This window comes from Pseudonaja textilis, chromosome 5 (assembly GCF_049901715.1).
Source record: "Pseudonaja textilis isolate UNSWEBS1 chromosome 5, rPseTex1.2, whole genome shotgun sequence".
Taxonomy (NCBI): domain Eukaryota; kingdom Metazoa; phylum Chordata; class Lepidosauria; order Squamata; family Elapidae; genus Pseudonaja; species Pseudonaja textilis.
In genome coordinates, this window is record NC_141994.1 from 29,777,822 (window position 1) to 29,799,477 (window position 21,656).

At 36.7% G+C, this 21,656-nt stretch overlaps 1 protein-coding gene across 2 annotated transcripts in view; it reads right to left on the reverse strand.

Annotated features, from left to right (window-relative positions):
* Positions 1 to 211: 211 nt before the first annotated feature.
* Positions 212 to 21,656, reverse strand: part of TAFA2 (TAFA chemokine like family member 2) — a 63,360-nt gene continuing 41,915 nt past the window's right edge. For both annotated transcript variants that reach the window (XM_087934431.1, XM_026703922.2), the window contains 3 exons: positions 19,772 to 19,999; positions 3,131 to 3,370; positions 212 to 1,663 (listed from right to left, as the gene is read on the reverse strand). In XM_087934431.1, the coding sequence (XP_087790557.1) occupies positions 19,988 to 19,999 (12 nt within the window). In that variant the 3' untranslated portion in view covers positions 212 to 1,663; positions 3,131 to 3,370; positions 19,772 to 19,987. The remainder of the gene's footprint in view (positions 1,664 to 3,130; positions 3,371 to 19,771; positions 20,000 to 21,656) is intronic.

Below are 21,656 nucleotides of genomic sequence, written 5' to 3' on the forward strand. Positions count from 1 at the left end.
TCCCTTTACAATACCAAGATACCTAATTCTATATCCAATTCCTCCCCGGAATTAAATTTTGGATTGATAGATAGCAGAATTACACACTATACATTTCAAATCTGACTTTACTCATTGTAGTTTTCCACCATCCAGTGTCAAACATAACAAGGATATGAAATAATTGTGCAATAATTTTGCATCAAGTGAAACAGCACAGTACCCAAAGATGTTCATTCATCATATAATTTATTTCTAATTATTTATGTCAGGGATTTGCAATGAAGACTATTTACCTTTTTCATAAATTAAACAATGGAGATTTTGAAATACTTATACTTATTTACTTTGTGAATAAGTATAGATTATTTCCTTCTTTACCTTCTTTAAGACCAAGCTGCACTTTGAGCCTCAGTATTTCTAGATAGCATGGTATATATTAAATGACATATAAAATTATTTGTCATACTGTAATAACTCAGGGGAAAAAAGTTTACTGCTGCTTAAGGTATTTAATTAAAAAAACAGTGAAATTATAAAATAGAAGATTGAAAAAAATTCAACAAACCAGCCACTAAATAGAACTAAAATTTCTGAAGTAGGGAAGAAAAACATCAATCATTTCTAAATTTGAAAAAAAAATCCCACTCAGTAAACATCAAAGCATCTACCTATGCATCCAAGCAGCATCCAAACAAAAGACATCTAATTTTTTAAAAAAGAAATCTTAAAATCAAATGCATAACAGCAAATTTCAGAACAAAATTTACCATGCATCCCTATCTTCCTTCACAAAATGACTATTGTTGTTAATTATTATTTACCACCATCTCTTAAGGACTTGATGTTAATAAAGCCATCAATTAAAGTTCATACAAGGAACATTGTTTTCTTTAAAATTATACAAAACAGATATTTTAACAACAAAATATTGTGAAGAGTGTAGAAGAAAATTTTCATTTTTGACCAACCTTTTATTTACTTGTGAGGAACTGCAGTAGCTGATTAGGAAATGACATCTGACTAATGATTTATTAGTATAAGAATGATGTGTCCAGATAAGTACTATCTGTCAGCAATAATGATTAACAATGATATTACATTTACATTCCTATAAGAAAAACAACTTCAGTGTGTTGAAATATATAGCCTTGGAGCTTCAAGATTAGAATTCAAATTAAAGTGTCTAAGGCAGTGCTGTATCCAAAGTCAATTTCTGGAATAGTAATTTGATTAAACCAATGCAGAGTTCCACCAGTATTTGAACAGAGGACTGGAAATAGTTCAAATAAGCTATATCAGTACATTTCAAAGAGTTAGTTTGTAGAGGTTAAATATTTTGAGTCCAAGCCCAGGATCAAAAAGACTATTACTTTTTCAGCATCCTTTTAGCATCCTTTTCACTTTTTGCCAAAAAGTGTAAGTTCTTTCTTTTTGTGTTTACAAATACACAGTTCTTTCCATTGAAATCTTTATTTTAGAGAGTTTGTATGTCTAACTTTCTTAAACTAGTGATCTCCAGTAGCTGTTGGTTATAGAACATATCCTCACTGAACCAGTTTGTACCAGCAATTTTAACCTAAACCTCAAAAATCATCTTTAACTAAGAAAACTTCCAGCTTCTTTGTAATGAGTGTTATCAGTCTTGAGTTTGAAGTGGTTTTATTTTTTGCTATCGAGTTACCTGTAAAAATAAGATATAAAAAAGAAAAAATCAAATTTAGATGAACAAAATAAGATTTATAATGGCACAAATCTATTGATACAGACTTTATGCACAAAAAGCATTTTTAACATGCAAACAGAAATATGGGAATTATTAATAATGTGTATTTCAAAGCAAACAGAGAAACCTGAAACTGAAACAGACAGCAATAAGAAAAACAATTTCCTGAATTGTCAGGGGGAAAATGGTTAAGGTATTTAACTAGACAAAGGCCTGCTGAAATTATCCAATATTTCTATTTGAGTATGCCCCCTTGTGTTGAAATCAGATATTCTCCACCAAATCTATTATGAGTAAATCTTTAAGTTGTACAATTTATAATGACCTATTATTTACAAAGTGTCAAAAAACCCACAAAATATTAGTTAACAAACAATATAAATTGATAATTGCTAAAGAAAAGCAATCTTAAGTATTAACAATAATTCTCAAATATTTCATAATATTATAACATTTCATAATTCTCAAACACTATTACTTTCTATAAAGTATATGAAAACAATTCTAAAAATAGAATACCTAGACAATTCAAAATTAAATTATTGTGTAGGATTGGGGTAATTTTTGATGTTGGCTGGGATAAAAATACTCTATGAAGTCTCTATGAAGCAATACAAAGGAAGCTATGGTTAATGCACATAGTATTTTTCTTTCTTGAATTATTTTTTACCCAATGAATTCAATTTCTGACATTACTTTAACAGCAAACATAAAAAAGCATGATTCTCCAATCATAATTTTCTGATGTTTTCTGTTAAAGTACTAGCAGATATTGAAATCATTGGGGGAGTAATAATTCAAGAAAAAAATACTATGTGCATTAACCGTAGTTTCCTTTGTATTCCTTCATTTGGAAAGGAGACTTCATTAGAGTATTTTTATCCCAGCCAACATCATAATTAAAAGGGCCACTGAAAAAAAAGTATGCAAGTCTGAAGATTTTAAAATAATTAGTGTTTCCATAAACTTTTCTTTGATTAAAAAATGAATAGAAAAGAAAAAATCTCTGCCATATCAAACCACCTTTAAGAACGATTTCTGTTTTGTCAGTGGACTCAATAAATAATCATGTTGTTTTTTTGGTACAAAACTTCATTAAACAATGCTCTCTTTTCTCTCGAGGCTTGATCCACTGGATTGGCTACGGTAATAGTACATCGGGGAAATCTCCAATTTTGAGAGGCCACGCTCCTTTATGATGAAACATTCCTTTGCCTTCAGCAAAAGCCATCTGCATACAGCACTTTTATCAACTTTGAAGCATGGAAACACTGAGAGAATACTAAAAAGGTTGCTTTAGGAGTTTAGTCCTTTTTTAAATGCTCAAAAACCCTCTCTTATGCAAACAAGAAAGAAAGAAAGCACTAATGGAGTAAGGTTGTTATTTATGAAGGCAAGTAAGGAAAAAAAAAACACTGAACGTACCAAGGTAGGATGTATAATTCCTTATTGCCTGTCCTAGCTTGTTTTTGACCTGGTGCCCTCCAAATGTGCAGCTCTACAACATGTGCTGGCAGGAGAAGCTGGATTATCTGGAAATAACAACTATGGAGGGCTACCTATTCTGACCATTCCCAGGTCTGCAAGGTCTGAGGAAAAGCACTTTCCAATAGAATTTGTCCCAATATTAGCTGGAAGGATGGCAACCGCCCCAGGCAGCAGAATCTGAGGACAAAAAACATAGCCTTCATAAACTCATTGTTCATGATTTATGCTTCTCAAGTAGCATTCTGCTTCAGTGATGGGAAAACATTCTCTCATCACCAGTGTTGATATAACATTAATCTTACTATCCAGTTGGAATTTGTATTGAAAAAAGCGACACCATCTGCCAATGGTTAGACTAGGCTTATTTCCAAAACCTCCTGTTTGAAATCTTTAATCTGCAGAAACATAAGGACCAGGGCTTTCTACACATAAAACATATACTGTGTTACTGAGCTATCCTATCTATAGCATGCAGTAAAGTAGGACTAGTCTATATTAATATAAATATACTATATTTATGCAAATAAATGTTTCTTATAGCTATGTGATAATCACATTTTAATTCTTTTTGCTATCTTTTATCTGCAGGATTGATGGTTAATCAGAATCTGAATCAGTTTTAAGAACCAAGTAATCTGCGTTTGAGTCTCCAATGATACTTCCACTCAATGGGACTATTTTTTATTGACCAACCTTCTATTTCAAGTTACTCTAATAATATATACTAACAGCAAGGTTTTAAACATACTAATATTTTAAAATGGGTTAAAATGCAATTATATACAATATTCTCCTGTTACAAACTAGATTTTTTTTACTCCTGTTTTTTATTTCTTAGAACAATGGTCTCTAACCTTTGTGGCTGGGTGGTCCGGCAGGGAGGAAGAGAGTAACCTGGACGCACAAGTAGCATGCTGGTGTGCATGTGTGCCTCCCCACAGCTCAACATAAGTGGCGAGCCGGTGTGTGCACAGCTCAACATGCATGGTTTGAAATTGGAATTCAGAAGCAGATTTTAGACCCTACAGACTAAACAGGCAGCAAACTTTCAAAAGGAGAAAATGTTACATTACGGGAGATTAAATGATGGACTCTGAAGGATAGAAGGGATTGTTCTTGATGACTAAAACAATATTTTAGATTAAAATATTAAAGCAAATGTATGTCATCTGGATCCAGAAGCCTATGAAGGATCAAAGACATGACAGAATAACATCCAAGTGGATTTGACAATGATCCTTTCCAACTGACATACAGCATGTGAAGACAAATTATATCCAAAGAACAGCTACAACTGTATCACCCCAGTCTTTGAAAAATATAGACTGTGTAGACCCTGGGGTCATAGATCATCGATTTTTTCAGTCCATAGAAGGCCGTTCATGGAATGCAATTGGAAGGGGAAAAATATTGTAAATTACTGATAGTCTAGGAAAATCAAACAAGTAGATGAAAAGTGATTTAAAAACTAAATTGCCCTAGATCAGAAGCCCCCAACCTTTTGGACACCAGAGACTGATTCCACGGAGAAAGGTTTTTCCATGGACCGGAGGGTTTCATGTGCTGTCTGCATCCCATGGATGGGATTTTACCTGATTGCACGGCCTTGTTGCTGGCCTAATCTAGATGATGTCATAAACTAGAATGGAATAACTGTTAAAAGTAAGTATTGCCAAAGCATGGGAAGTTTTATCAATTAAATTGATTAATTTAAACTTAATTCTATAATAAATGGAAATGAACACCCTAATATAAAGGATCTCAGAGAAAGATTTCTGTATTGTAAAAAGGGGAATGTTCTTAAATGGGATCCCTTAGATCACTCAGAGAAGAATATGAAAGACCATTGGCTCATAAAGTTCATGGCCTTCATTATCTATGCACTGATGCTCACAGCATAGGAAACAAGATACACTTGAACTCTTCATACAGAAGGGCAAATATGATTTAATAAATATAACAGGGCTCTAGGAGTATGACTTCTATGACTAAAATATAGTAACTGAAGAATACAAATTGTTCAAAAGGAACAAAACCAGTGGAAAGCAGATGGAATTGCACTACATGTTAAAAATATACAGTACACCTGTTCAGAAATCAAAATGCTATTCTATAAATAAGCATAAGATGAAACAAAAACCAGTATTGCTATATCTGTTTATATTATTGGTCTCTAAACTAATGAGAATGCATAGATAATCTTCCAAATCTTTCAAACAGCCATGAAATAGGCCTTATTTAGTCAACATCAGTTGAAAAACAGACTTTCCCAAGCATAATCCTTCCAGGAAATTCCTTACTTCTCTTGCTGGCAATTTTCTCTTTCAGAAGATGGAGAAGACATAAGCATATCTCTTGACTTGAGACTAATTTAAGAAATACTAAATTCAGAGAGTAGTAGTGGTAATAGAAGCATTTGAGGGAAATGCTATGTAACATTGGTTTTCTTGATTGTTATTATTACCTTTATTGTCAGAGTACAACTTGTGTACAATGAGATTGGCTGAACCTCCCTTCGTGCACACACACCCAACACATAAGTGCACCAACGTGCCTACCGTCCCTGTCCTATTGTTTCTTTTATTTTTTTAAATTTTTCTTATATGTATCCATGTATTTATAACTATGTTTTTACTCATACCTATTATCTTGTAAGCAATTGACAAACCAAATAAATAAATAAAAAAAATAATCCAGACCCAATCTGATTACCCTATGTGACCTTGTTGCACAACGCACCAGCCCCGCAAGTCTGTCATATTATGTTGACATGAAGTTATTTTCCATTCAGTAGTCTGACAGCCCATGGGTAGAAACTGTTCTTCAGCCTGTTGGTACAGCTGGCTATGCTGCTATATCTTCTACCCGATGGTAGGAGAGTGAAGAAGGGCTGACCAGGATGTGAGTTGTCCCTGAAAATTTTCCTCACTCTTCTAAGGCAATAAGCCCCAGCAATGTCATCTCGTGTCAGGGAACAGCGCATGATGTTTTGTCCTAAGGAAATGGAGTCTCTGTTGGGCCTTTCTGGCCACCTGGGTTGTGTTGATTTTCTAGGTGAGATCTTCATTGAGGTAGACTCCCAAGAATTTAAAGGAGGAAACTCTCTCCACACAGCCTCCCTCAATGTAAAGTGGGGCGGGTTCCTCTCTCTTCTTCTGGAAGTCTAAATCATCTCCTTTGTCTTGCTGATGTTTAAGTGCAGGTTGTTTTCTAGGCACCATGAGGATAATTCTTGAACCTCCCCCCTGTATGCTGTTTTGTCTCCACCTGTAATGAGACCCAATATGGTAGTATCATCTGCAAACTTAATGATCACAGTGGATGGGTCAGACGATACACAATCATGTGTGTACAGTAAGTACAGATAGGGACTGAGCACACAGCTCTGTGGGGAGCCAGTGCTAAGCTTCAGGGAGGTGGATGTGACAGACCCAGCCCTCACTGTTTGTGGTCCGTCCCTCAGAAACTCTTTGATCCAGTCACAGATGGAAGAGGGAAAATCCAAGTCAGTCAGCTATTCGATAAGGATGCTCGGCAGGATAGTATTGAAGGCCAAGTTGTAGTCAATGAAAAGCATCCTGACATAGTTTCCGGGTTGCTACAGATGGCTCGCTACAGAATGTAAGGCAATAGCTGGTGTCGTCTGTCGACCTGTTCCCCCTGTAGGCAAACTGATGCTTGTCAAAGTCTGGTGGGAGGCATGTCCTAAGGTGTTGGAGAACCAGTCTTTCAAAGCATTTCATCACTACTGATGTTAATGCGATAGGTCTGTAGTCATTTAGGCAGTTAATTGCTGTTTTCTTGGGGACTGGGACAATAGTGGAACATAGGCTGTTTTCAGGGAGATGTTAAAGATCTTTGTCAGGACCCCTGCTAACTGATTGGCACAAGTCTTTACCACTATCCCCAGCACCCCATCTGGACCTGCAGCTTTTCTGGGATTCACAGACTTCAGTGCAGCTCTCACTTGATGTTCATATAGGACGAGTGGCTGGGAATCAGAAGGCTGGCAGGCAGAGGCTACGGGGTCTGGTCTTTTCACCTCATAGAGGGTGAAGAAAATGTTCAACTTCTCTACCAACGAGGCATCAGCATTGACCGTGTTTCTCATGTTGCCCTTATAGTTGGTTAGTTGCTTCAGGTTATTATCTGATCAGTGGTTGTCCACCCTATATTTGTATTGTTGTTTTGCTATCTTAATGCCTTTTCTAAGGTTTGCCCTGGCCTCTCTCTATATATCCCTGTCCCCTGCCTTAAAGGCAGGATCCTGGGCTCTCAGAAGTGTCCGTACCTTGGCAGTTATCCAGGGTTTTACAATTCCTATAGACTCTGATGCACTTGTCCATTGTTTCACTGTCAGTGCATACTTTGATGTAAAAGAGTATGGCATCAGTGTATTCATGCAGGTATTGATGTTCAAATACATTCCACTCAAACAGTCCTTCAGCTGACTGAGAGCACCCTCTGGCCAAATTTTAACCATTTTCATGACTGGCTGAGTTCTTTTCCTGAGAGGGACATACTTCAGGCATGACAGAAGTGAAAGATGGTCAGATGGACCCAGGTAGGGGAGGGGGATTACTCTTTATGCCTGTTTCAGATTGCAGTACACACAGTCTACAATGTTCTTCCCTCTGGTAGAGAATTGCACATATGGGAGAACTGTCTTTAAACAGGCTTGATTGAAGTCCTCAGCCATAACAAGAGCTCCCTCTGGGTGAGTTTGCTGCTGCCTGGAGATGACATCATATAGCTTAGAAAGCACCACACTGACATTGGCATCAGGTGGAATATAAACAGCTATAGTAATTATCACAGTGATTTCTCTAGGCAGATAAAATGGCCTACACGTGACAGTCATCCGTTCCACATCTGGGGAGCATTACATATAAACTACTCTGCTGTTAACACACCAGTCACTGTGTATATATACAGAGTCTACCTCCCTTGCTCTTACCAGTCACATTTCTATCAGAGCGATAAATGACTCAACTTGTCAACTCTACTGCCACATTAAGTATAGCTGGGTGTAGCCAGGTCTCTGTTACAATCATCACACAGCTTTTGCAGAGAAGCCTGCTTGCTGCCATCTGCAGCTCTAATTCATCAATTTTGTGGATGAGACATGTGGCGATGCTCAAAAAGACACTTAGCAGTGCTAGTCTATGGGGCTGCTTTCGGAGCTGAGCCAACAGACCAGCTCTACAGCTGCGCTTTTGTTTCCGCTCCTTTCGCTTTCATCGACACCGACCAAACCCAAGAACAACCCATGGAGATCCTGGAAGCTTCACTATGCAGTTCGGCATGTTGTGGGACTGCTGAAAATCACTGATAATCCCGGATTGACTTGCGAGCCTGATGTTTAGCAGCTCTAGGCGCGTGTAGGCAAATTTTGCTCCTCGCTCTACACTGTGCACACACATCAATACACACATCATTCCAAACACCATACACTAATACCGGGAGCTGGAGGCCACTGCGTGTGAATGCACCGCCATCTTGGTGGCAGAAAGCCAGGATCAGGAATGTGGGGAAGAAAGCAGCCTAACTGCCTGTTTGGTGGAAGAAAGGCAGAATCAGGCAGGATTGTTAAGAAATTTCAACAGACTATAGTTAAGCATGTACCCTTGGACTTCTAAAAGCAGTTTGAGTAAAGTCGTAACAATTATAAAAATATTTTATAAAATTATAAATTTTATTATAAAATAAAATTTTTATAATAAAATGTTTATCATAAAAGGTGGAGGATGGAACTAATACTAAGAGAGAAAAAGTAATAGAGGGCATTGAAGTTGCTGAAACCTTGGGCAAGAGTGACCAGTGTCTTAAACTTTAAAAAAGCTGATTTTAACAAACTCAGAGAGACCCTAAGAAAATTTCCATGGATAAAAATCTTAAAGGGGAAAACAATTCAAAAAGCATGGGAAAATATGATCATAAAAGCCCAGTTCAACACAATACCACTGAAAAAGAAAAATAACTCCAAGAAGAAATCTGCATGGTTGCACACAGTGGTGGGATTCAGCCAGTTCGCACCAGTTCGGGAGAACCAGTTGTTAACTTTCTGAGTAGTTTGGTGAACTGATTGTTGAAAGAAATCATTAGGGCAGAGAACCGGTTGTTAAATTATTTGAATCCCACCACTGGTTGCACAAAGATCTCTCTGATAAACTGAAAGGCAAAAAGGATAAGTATAAAAAAATGGAAAGAGGGCCATATAACTACGGCAGAATACCAGAAGATAGCCTGAATCTGCAAAGATGAAGTCAGGAAAGCAAAGGCTCAGAATGAACAAAGACCTGCAACAAAAGTCAGAGATGATAAGTTTCTTGCAACATATAAATAACAAGAAAAAAAAGTCAAGGAAACAGACAGTCCACTAAAGACAGAAGATGGCAAGGAACTAACAGGCAGTAGAGAGAAAGCAGAATTATTTAATTAATTCTTTGCACCAGTCTTCACACAAAAACAAACTATAGCCCAACCTACCAAAAACATAACTGTAAAAGACAGTCTAGAAATAAAAATTAAAATAAGCAAAAAAATGGTAAGAGAACACCCGTCTGATCTTGATGAATATAATCACCAGGGCCTGATGGATTACATCTCAGTTCTGAAGGAGCTGGCAGAACCGTTGTATCTCAGAACCATTGTACCATATCTTTTAAAAATCCTGGAGCACCAGGCAACTACCAGAGGATTGGAAAAGAGTTGATGTGGTTCCCATCTTCAAAACGGGGCAAAAAAAAAAACAGATTCAGGAAGCTACAGATCAATCAGCCTAACATTTTTCCCCCAGAGTCTGGAAGCTTCCTGGTGCCCTGATCTCGCAGGACTTCAGACACCCATTCTCTGCAATATTGGATGGGTGTCTGAAGTTGCATGAGATCATGGCCCCCAGAAGTTTCCACTCTTTGTCTGGGTGAAAAGTAAGTGCCCAGATGCAGACCAGAAGCTTCATTTGCATATCCAATGGGGCTCTTGCCTCAAAGCACCTCATCAGTGCTCAAACACTTTTTGTCCAGATGGAGACTGGAAGCTTCTGGGAGCCATGATCTTGCGTGACTTCAGGCACCCATATGCTTTTGCAGAGAATGGATACCTGAAATCCCACAAGATCAGGGCACCCAAAAGCTTCCAGTCTCCAGAGAAAAAGTGTTTCCACACCAATGAGAGGCTTGAAGCAATGCAATTTCCCTGTCTCAGTCTTGGCACAGAAAAGTATTTGCCTAACTCTATTCTGATTGATCCTGAGGCAAGAAACTAATAGAAATGGAACACAGCCTGGTGGGAATTTCCAAAAGTTGAAGATATCAAAAGGGCAATTGAAAATAATTTCAAAGAGTATAAAAATAGGAGTCAGCAAAAGAAGCTAATGAGGTTACAGAAAATCTTACTGAAGATGTAGATAAATGCAAGTAATGAATAGAAGGCCATACTACAAATGAAAGCACAGGTGTCAAAAATGCAAAACCTGAAAATGAACTGAAATCTTGGCAAAAGATTTAAGAATAACAAAAATGATTCTTCATAGCTGATCAGTGTTTGACAGTAAAGTGGGAACAGGAAAAAGAAAAAGCAGAGTCACTCGACTCATGGTTAAATTTAATATTCTTTAACAAAAAAAGTATGTACTTCACAATTAAACTATGACAATCAAGATGAAGGCACAGGATTGACGCTTGAGATTGAAAGAAGCATGGTCAGGAATTATTTCTTTACTTTGAATGAATTTGAATTTCAGATAAAGGGAATTGTCAAGTAGTGTATGAGATGGTCTGGCTTATATATCTTCCTAGAGCATACCCAGAAAATGATGAAGTACCAAATAATTAGAGAAAATGAAATATTGGAATTGTTTTTAAAAAGAGAAAGCAAAGGTGAATGTTTGGGATATTTTAAACTGGATTCATTTACTGAGCATGAGATTAGAGCCAAGGGTCAAATTGGCCCTTCCAACTATATGATGGTATGCAATAAAATTCAAAAACGTACCATCACTCTTCGACTCAGTTAGAAATGACTCATGGACTTGCTCCAAAGACATATTAGCCCAGAAAAATTCTAACATCACAATTAATGTGATGTTAATTGACACCTTATCAATTGCTATTTAACTGCTGATACTGCACATTCATAAACATGACATCTATAGGGATTATAAATTTATGCTGAAATGGATGCAATGTATTTGAGTTTGTTCGTTGTTATTGTCATTATTACTATTTTTGTTGTGTGAAACTTCTAAAAAATTTCTATTGCTAGCATCCCTGTTGCTCCCTCTTTTTTCCTGTACATTTTACACTTTTAAATTACACACTTTTATTCTGAGTAATAGTCAGAAAAGGCCATCTTTGCCATACTCTGGAACATAACTCCTAATATAAGAGCAGGAAATATTACCCACTATTGTTAATGACATCTATTCAATTACACATTAAGATAAAATGAACAGTCTGAATGTAGCAAATCAATTTCATAAAAATTCAATTCAATTTTAGCTAATATCCCTTCAAGGTTTTTCCAGGAAGGGTTTTATTTTTGGATTGTGTCCTAGCTTTTCAAAAGAGCAGCTGGAAGGTACATGTCTATTACAATTTCCTCATTTTCTTAATAGAAAAAGAGAATTTGACAGCAGTACTGAGCTGAACTTAAAAATCCTTGGAGAACACTAACATTCCAAAAGTGCTCAAATCAGTTCCAATCAACTTTATATTAATTATTAATATATCTGAAAATTAACATTTGCCTTTTGTTCAGCAGCACAGATTGAAAAAGATGTAACTCTTAAAATATGTATATGAATTAACTTTGATGTACTTCACAATATATTGTTTTTTAAAAATAGTGTATTTTCTTTGACATACTTTATATTATAAATACAAATAATTAGACGCTTTCATTTTCTGTGTACTCAGTGTGTAGTGATAGTATAATTACTCTGCTGTTTCAAGACTTTTTAATTTAAATTTGTGAATAGCTGTCATGACTCAGGTAGACTGCATATGAACTCACTAGTTAACACAAAATTAAATCTAAAATAATTTTACACCTTAGCTAAAGTTTGACAAATATAAATTCAGCCTGCATTGCATCATTTACAGTACAAGTAACTCAGAAAGACTGAAAGAGAAATGTATTGTTTAACCATTGTAGTACTGTGTCTACTTCTAAAGTGAGAATAAATTGGAGATACGGTAATTAACTTATGTGTCTGAAGTGGATCAATGACAATTTTCTACAAAGAATGGAAATGCATATAGGAATTTTAAACATAGCATGTTAGAATTGGGAGTGATTATCTTCCCAAAGTATATAATTTTCTCTACAAGATTATAATTCACAGTGAGAAATTTGTTACAAAGTAAATTCCCATATGGAAAGTAGTAATAAGATAATGTGACAAAGAATAAGAAGAGAGAGAAAACAGATCACTATTCAATCCTAATATTCCTATACTTCTATTTTATTAAATATTCTATTAACAAATATTTGCTTTATTCCAATTGAAGACAATTTGGTTTGATCTTATTTGCTATCATATTTTATGCAGTTATCCTAGACTTTGAGAATTCTGTGTCTGAAACCAATTTTCTTAATCACTACAGGAACTGTGTCACGTTATAATTTTCCTGTGGTAGAAAACTGAAAGTTCTTTTTCCAAATGATATTTTATTAGATTCTATTTCTCAGGAACAAAATAGGGTATAACAAAACACAAGAATCAAGAATAGATCAAGGCAGCAGGTGTATTAGATAAGGAGATGTAAGGAGATCTTCTGTAATTGCATGACAGAAGATGATATTAGTTGTTTTTTCATCTTATTTGCATAATTGATTAATATGACTAGATGACCAACAGAAAATAGATTGCTAATTTCTTACCGCTATTAACCTAGCTCTTACCAATGAGTTGATTACTCAGTCAATGAAAAACCGGCAATTCACTGTGAGAAAAAAGCACCATGGAAGAGGGATGATGTCTGAACAGCCATCACTGAATAGAAAATGCTTTTTCTGAGACTGTTACTACAAGAACATGCACAAGAACATGTTTTTGTTAAACAAAAAAAAATATGTATGTGCATTGCAAGCAATCCACATTGTCTTATTTTAGAATGAATTCTCACAGTCAGAAAAATATATTGATTATTTTTCACACTCTGCAAATTAGACATTTTTCTGAAAATGCACAGGTTCCACAAATGTAGAACCATTTGTAAGAATTTTGGAAAAGGAATATATTTTCCAAAAATCAACAACAATATGTGAGACTGTGTAAGCAACAGAAATTATAGGAAATTATAAGAAAACTTTCAAATGCAGGACATATTATTCAACATAAATATGTCCAGGACAGAAGATGGGTGACAGGAAGGGAATCCACCCAGTAACCCTCAGCTCTATTCAGTTGCCCAGACTCCACCCCCACAAGGGTTTATGGGGTTATTAAAAGGGGATGATGATGTCCAGAACAGAAGAAATAAACTTAAAAGGCAAGAAATAACTATCCCAAATTACATTTTGCCCCAAAATAAAGTCAAAATAAAGAGAGAGAGAGAGAGAGAAACAGCCCCAGAACACATTTGCTTTTTTGTCATCTAAAACTCTCATGCAAAAAGTTAACAAGCTTTATTAAATACTTCAAGACATGTAAATGAGTATTCCTGCACTTTTAAATTTATTTCTAATTTGACCTTTCATGCAGAAAAAAAGTATTCCGTTAGGAAAATATCTTGGCCACTGTACAGTATATCTCTGTAAAATCATATCACATAGCTTTCTGAAGTAAAAGATGTCAGTGATGCTTATTGCTATATATTCCAGGAATTTTCTGACTAGTTTGTTAATGTTCTAGGAGAAATTTAATATATAAGCAGTTTTGGTGGTTTATGACAAACTGGAGTGAATTTAGTTGTACCATTCATTAGACTATATATCAAATGTTTCTGCTACTGTTTAATAAAACTAATATTAAAGACTGAATCAATTTCAGAATAGAAATTCAAAGTGTAGAACCTAGGTTGTAGTCATAGCAAGTTAATTCAAAAAATAATATAACAATCCTATAATCCAGGGTTCTGGGAAGCAGAACTACAATATTGAAATATCACCTGACTTCACTAATACTTCCTGTTTTTAATCTAATTACCAAGTCTCTTGTTTTATTTCATATGTTGTTTCTTCATGAAAAACTGGTGTATGTTTTCTCTAATCTATCTCACTCATTTTTAAAAACATATGGAACTTCTTAAAATTTGTGGCATCTTGAGACTTCCAGTTTGAGCTTCTTCAGCAACAGACTGAAACCTCGTCTCTCCGAGGCTTCGATCTGTACTCGCCACTGGAGCACTCCGAGCCGGCTGGTTCCGGGGCTAAGCTAACCCACAGAGGTGATGAAGAAGGGGGAGACTGCCTGCAGGGTTGAGGAGAGCCGCATCTCTCCAGCTGGCCATTACTCCCTTTCCCAAAGGCGGTTGTAGCGGTGGTCAGAAATGGCCACCACAAAGAAGAACTCGACCGGAAAAGAATGTACAGGAGAAAGATAAGAAGAGAAAGTTTTGGTTGACCAGGTCAAACAGCAAAAGCCACAAATAAGGTACCCTGGAATTTAAACTTAACAACATTGTTCCCAAAGAAGATTTTGAAGCTGCAAAGGAGAGAGAGAAGAGAAAGGATTAGGTTTTTTTTTCTTCCCTTCCTTATACTGACAGCTAAGAGACTTAAGCAAGAAACTGGGAAAAAAGTCCACTTTGACATTAATAGGCATCTAAGCTGAAAATAAAAGTCAAAGGGATAAATAAAGATTTCTGGACATTTAAAAGTTTTTAAAAGCTGGAAAGGAGAAAAAAAAAGAATAGAAGGGAAAAATGGAGGAGACTGCCTGGAATTAAGGAATGGAACTGTAATTAAAAGGAACTTACAGTGAAATTTTAACAAGATTCCTCAAAGATACATTTTAATTGAAACTTGGTAACAAAATAATAGGACCCCAGGAAGAGAAAGTGGAAAAAAGAAGCAAGTAGAAACAGCCTTGGATTATTTGGATTACTTGGTGATTTTTGGTTTTTGCATCTAGATGACTAAAATTAACTGGGTGGTTGTTTAAAAGTTTTTAAAATGGTATCACTCTTAGAAGAACTGAAAACGGAACTTAAAAAATGGAAAGAAGACACACAAGAAGGGAGAAGTTCTTTTGGCTTCGTGTTTCAATTCTTAGAAATGGAGATCTGGAACTATGAGAAGCAACAAGAAATGCTTGCAGAACAAGAAGATTGGGACAAAGAAGAAGCCATATTTTTTTTTAAAAAAATAGATTTTATTGAATTTACAGTTTAAAAACACATTAACGGTACATTTACAGAATAGAAAGAAAACGGCTGAGGGGAAAGAAAGAAAACGCCCGGCCTAACACACCGGATAAAGGCCGGTTGGGGGGAAGGGAAAAGATATAGAGGGGAGAGGGGGAAGGGAGGGGAGGGAGAATAGGGTAAAAAGTACAATTAAATGGAAATGCAAAAGCACTGAAGGAACATTTTTCCACACGTGGTGGTCTTGTAGAACTATCCAGAAGAAGCCATCTTTAATGATCAAATAATTTTAAGTGGGGGGAAAAAAGAAAAGGGGGGAAAGAGAGTGAAAGGTTTAAGATTAGAAAAAACAACCAAAAAGAAGAACATTTTGAAAGATAAGTAATATTAGAAAGCAACAGAAGAGGGGATTACAGATGAGAGAGTTAGAAGTAGAGAGACGAGGGGGTAAAAAGGGGAGGGAGAAGAAGAGGGGGAAGAAGGCAAGGAAAAGAAGTTGTAAAAGACAGAAACAAGAAATGGAGAAACAGGGAAAAGATATAAGGATTGTAACCATAAGTTTGTTTAGAGATAATGGGTGAAAATTTAATTGTAAAAGGGATTCTGCAAAGGTACATAAGATACTTTGTTATATTATAAATAAAAATAACTTTAGAAAATATGGTGATGGATAAAATATTTATTGTAATGCAGTGGGGTGTTTGTTAATAAATAAATGAATTAAAATGATTGAGAGAATTAAAAGGGAACATTTTTAATTATTAGTAATGATTTATAAAAATATAAGTGAGAAATATGGGGAAAAAAAGAATTAACTATGGAAAGTTTGTGTGTTCTCAAGGAAATATGATATTCAACTGAAAAGAAATGTTAAAGATGTTAAGAATTTAATGCATATTAATGATAGAATTGAATTGGAATGGAATGTGTTTTATTTACATATATATATATATAATTTTTTCTTTTTAAGAATATAGTGTCTATTTTAAGAATGTACCAAGCAGAATTCAATTGGAAGTTATGTATTATATTGAATGCTATAATCTTAAAGCTATACATTGAAGCTTAAATAAGAGCTTGAATGGATAAAATTAAAGGATATAAAGGTGTCACACTCTAATTGATAACTACAGGGAAAAAATTGTTTAATAAGGAAAGATAATGTGAAATTGTAACAGGACAGACAAAAGTATAAATATAGTGATTTGAATTGAGATTATCAAAACAAAATTGAGAAAATTAGAAGGGGAAAAACTATGTAGAAAATATAAAATGGTAATAAGATATGGAATAGAATATAAAAATGAGCATGAAATTGAGTTTTGTGTCTGTATGAAGAGGTGATAACCTGGGACCATGCTATTTTCAAAAAAGATGTTTTATTTGTATTTTGTTTTTGTGAAAACAAAAATAAAATTTTCAAAACAAAAAAAATTGTGGCATCTTTACAGGTGATTCCTTCCATTTTGGCTTCTATTCTTTCTTATATGGAGCCAATTCTCCCTTCAGTCCAGGGAAGGGACTACATCCTCAGGGCCTCCGTCTGAAGGAGATGCATCTGTCAGGCAGCACCCCGAAAGCGCTCTGGAGCTGCTGCTTGCAGGGTAGGGTGGGGTTCGGCTTTCCTTGCCAAGTAGCCCCAGTGAAGGAGGCACATCACCAGGGGTCTCTACTCCTGGCAGCTCCTGGGTGGCAAACCCACCCAGTCTGAAGGAGGCGAAGTGGCCAGCTAGAAAGGAGTGTTCCCCTCGTGCACCCAATGCACCGAGGCTGCCAGCAGCTCAGGCCCAGGCCCAGCAGGCAAAAAATGGCCACTTGTGAATGGGGAAAGCCAGATCGCCATGGAAGCCCTGGTTACCCAAGCCCAGCAAATATGGGGGGAAGGCATGCGACTTGGCTGGGCTTGGGCGACCATAGCGCTGATGCAGATCGAGCTTTCCTTGCTCATGGTGGCCACCTTTTGCCTGCTGGGAATGGATGTGCTTTTACCACTTCTACTCGGCCTTTCTAGCAGGCCACTTCACCTCCTTCTGGCTGAGTGGGTCTGCCGAGCAACCCAGGAGCCCCCAGTGATGTGCCTCCTTCACCGGGGTTGCTCAGCAAGGAAAGCCAAGCCCTGCCCTGCCCTGAGAGCAGCAGCTCCAGAGCGCTTTCAGGGCACTGCCTGACCAACACAGCTCCTTCAGACAGACCCCCCGAACGTGTCTTGCAGCCGCCACCACCCTGCCACATCTCCGTTCCAAGCTGAGGATTGCAGCCAAATTCCCCATTCGGGCAGTGTTCCTGGAAGGCACACCTTGGGATAATGGGACTTCCCTCTGCATGAGCAGGTGAGTTGGCAGGGTGCTGTCCAAAGCGGTGCCTGGGACTCAAAGGCCCTCTTTCTCCAGCTTTGGGATGGGTGCCCTTCCTACCCTGCCCTGTGCCGTGCTTCAGGGAAGCCTGGCTGGGCACCGCGTATTGGGTCTGGTAGCGGATAGGGAAATGTCGTCCCCTCCTTTGCTTCCTGCAGGGACTGCTGGTGGAGCATCCCTCATGTGCACCCGCTGCTGCAGTCAGGTGTGCGAGGAGAACTTACTCCACACACAGGCCAAGAGCAAGACCTGCAAGGAGAAGATGACCAAGGGTGACCTGCTTTCCAACTGCAAGTCAAAACAGACAGTGGGACAGAATAAGCGCATCCAGCAGTCCAGATCACATTCCTTCCCACAGCCTCTGCTTGCTACTTGGACAGCCAGCCCAATCCTGGAATTTGTTCTCTAATTATCCTAATGTTGGAGTGGAAATTAATATACAGCATATGCAATGGTTCAAAGACTAAAAGTATCACCTCCATCCATTCAAGAGTCAATGACAAAAACAAAATTCTCTTTTTAATCAGGACCTGCTGAGAGTTATTCTAGTGATGAGGCAGCAGACAGGTAGGTAGTTAGGAACATAATCTTAAGTAGGACAAAAGGACCCTAGGAGAAATAATTGCCAAGAAATAGGAGGTGAGGTTAGTATGGAATAAATCACTCTAGTTTCTCAAAATAAACTATAGATCTGTACTAAACCTGTAAAACACAAGTACATTCACCAAAGCCAGAACATACACTCACAGTATAAAGTTATCAAAAGAAGCAATGCACACCACAACTCTCAATACTTTGCAGATGCATATCTATATACTACCTGTAAATTTAGAATGCATCTTGATACATATTTTTACCATGTTAAATATCCTATAAATTGTAAAAAGTATTGTTTAAACATTGATATATATTCAGGGGTGGATTGCTGTGGTTCAGGAGAGCCCCTAGCTAAGATTCTGTGCAATTTGGAGAATCCCCAAATCCCACTCCTGGCTGGCCCCACCCACCCACCCAGCCCACCCCTCCCAGGAGTCCCCACACAGCCCGTTTTGGATGCAGGTAAGTGCAGGGCATGCATGGAGGCTTGGGGATGGAAAAAAACAGGCCTCCCGGAAGTTTGGGAAGGCCGGAAATGAGAGCCTCCAGAGAGCCTGCAGAGCCCAGGGAGGGCAAAAATGCCTCCCCACCATGGTGCAGGAGGCTGACTATAACATGCCCACCATGTCCACGCCCACCCAACAGTCGGGCAGAGAACCTGTTGCTAAAATTTTTGAAGCTCACCTCTGTATATATGTTATATGTTGTATATGTTGAAGAGTACATCTTCCTATAAGAAGGTTCCATTAAGGGCTTACAGCAATTATACTAAATTGTAAATAAACGTATTAATGGCGCAATATAGACAGCAATATTTTCTAAGGGCACCATCTATAACATCTGTTTGATAGCAGATACATTGAGTGGGTAATGGGAGCTGCACAATGTTATATTTAAAGTGACACCACAGGTAACCTCAGAATGCTTTTCCTTATCAGAAATGAAACATTTTCTATGATTTACATTTTTTAATTAAACAGTACTTCACTTGTTGCAACATAGGGTGTTACTGAGGCAACACCTCAATTATAGAATTGTTTCTCAAAGGTGGAATTGTGGCATTTAAATGGGAAATGAAAACCATTTTATCTCCCTGTTACATTTTATAATGTAACATAATTAAAGGTTTTTAACTCAAATTTTAGTTAATTTATGACATTTCATTTGTTTTGTTCTGCTATTTAAACTGCTTTTGGTCTCCTCATTAGTGGTGTAAAGCAGTTTAACAAACACTTTCATGGAAGTATAGATAAAATATGTTTAAAGAACAATCTGATAGCTTAACTTTTACTACAACTACCTGAATTTATACATACCTGCTTGTCCTTTGATAACAAACCAGGGCTGGAACATCTTTCAGTAGTTTTGACTCTCTCCTCATCAACACACCTTCTGACCCTTCCTGAGAATCCGACCAAGACTAGGATTCATTACAACTATTGCTCCAAACGTGGAGACAGAACATTTTGTGTGTGTGGAATATCAAAAAATGTCATCAGGCACTGCAGAAATCTCCTTTTTCTTGTATGGTTTTACACATTAGCCTAAGAAACAAACACATGTCAAGTACTAGGATGAGTTGTGTAAAACAGAACTGGGATTAATGGCAGAATATTTGTGAAGAAGAAAAAATACATTGTATCTTTTTAAATGTTTTAAACAAATACCATGTTTTCCTACTAAAACCAAATGACAAAAATATTATTCTTCAAAATCAATATATTGATATAATTATATTGCAGATAAACAAAGTGTTTAAAGTCAAATATATCATTCATTTAATTGATGTAGTGTTACCGAAGAGATAATGGATATACAGAAGAGGAAATTAATGGTTTTTTTTAATAAAAGGACCCAATTAACACATAATGTTTTGGAATATCATGGAGAAAAAAATCCAAGATATATATGAGCCATAATCACAGTATAACATAGAACATTGGTGGAAGATAAAACTAAAGGAATTCAGCTACTAAAAACTTTCTATTGAAAATTAAAAACAACAAATGGTTAATTTTTTTTTAAAAAAAAAGAGTTTTGAGTAGGTCATTATAAAATTCAGTCAGGTATCCAATTCAGTAATTCAGAAAACATTCAGTTTGTTTCAGACATAGTTGGAGCTTGCCCATAATTCTTCAAATCAACTCAGAGACCGAAAACTGACACTAGACATCCAAAATCCTATGTTTATAACTGATTATTATTAACACATTGCTAATATTATGGTGTTAAGTTTTCAGACAGAATGGTTGTGGTCTACTTTTCTTTTATTCTGATGGTTCATCAGCTGTGGCTGGCATCATCTGAAACAGAGTAAGTTACATTGAGGTGTACCTCTCAAGACTCACAATAAATATATGGTACTCTATTATTTGGAATAAAAAAAATCATAGGACTTTTCTTAAAGAAAAGACTACCTGCCCTACCTGCAAACAGTAGCCTTTTCATATTTGGAATATGATTCTTACTTTTTTAAAAATGTCACCTGAAAAAAATCAGCAATCGCAGACCCTTTTCTAAGCTTATATATCTTGCCAAATTTAATGTAAAGAAGAATATTTTCCAAATAATTTCCGACACTACACTCTTTCTGTGTTGCCTTACAGGGAAGTTTCATGTCTTCCTTTATTAATATTGATCTAAGTGCTAGAGCCCACTGTAACTACATAGCCAAAAAGGCATTAAGAGTTGTTAACCTAATCCTACGTAGCTTTTTCTTTGGTAATATCACAGTACTAACTAGAGCATATAAAACATTTGCTAGACCAATACTCGAATACAGCTCATCAGTCTGGAACCCACATTACGTATCTGATATTAGCACAGTTGAGAAAGTCCAGAAATATTTCACAAGAAGAGTTCTCCACTCCTCTACTCGTAGAAAACCTTATGCCACCACTTGAAATTCTAGACCTAGAAAACCTTGAATTATGCCGTCTTCGGTCTGATCTAAGTATGGTATATAAAATCATACATTGCAATGTCCTACCTGTCAATGAATACTTCAGCTTCAACCATAACAGCATAAGAGAACACAATAGATACAAACTCAAGCTTAACCACACCAAATTTGATTTCAGGAAATATGACTTCAGTAACAGAATGGTCAATGTCTGGAATATTCTACCTGACTCTGTAGTTTCTTCCCCAAACCCCCAAAACTTTAACCTTAGACTGTCTACTATTGACCTCACCCCTTTC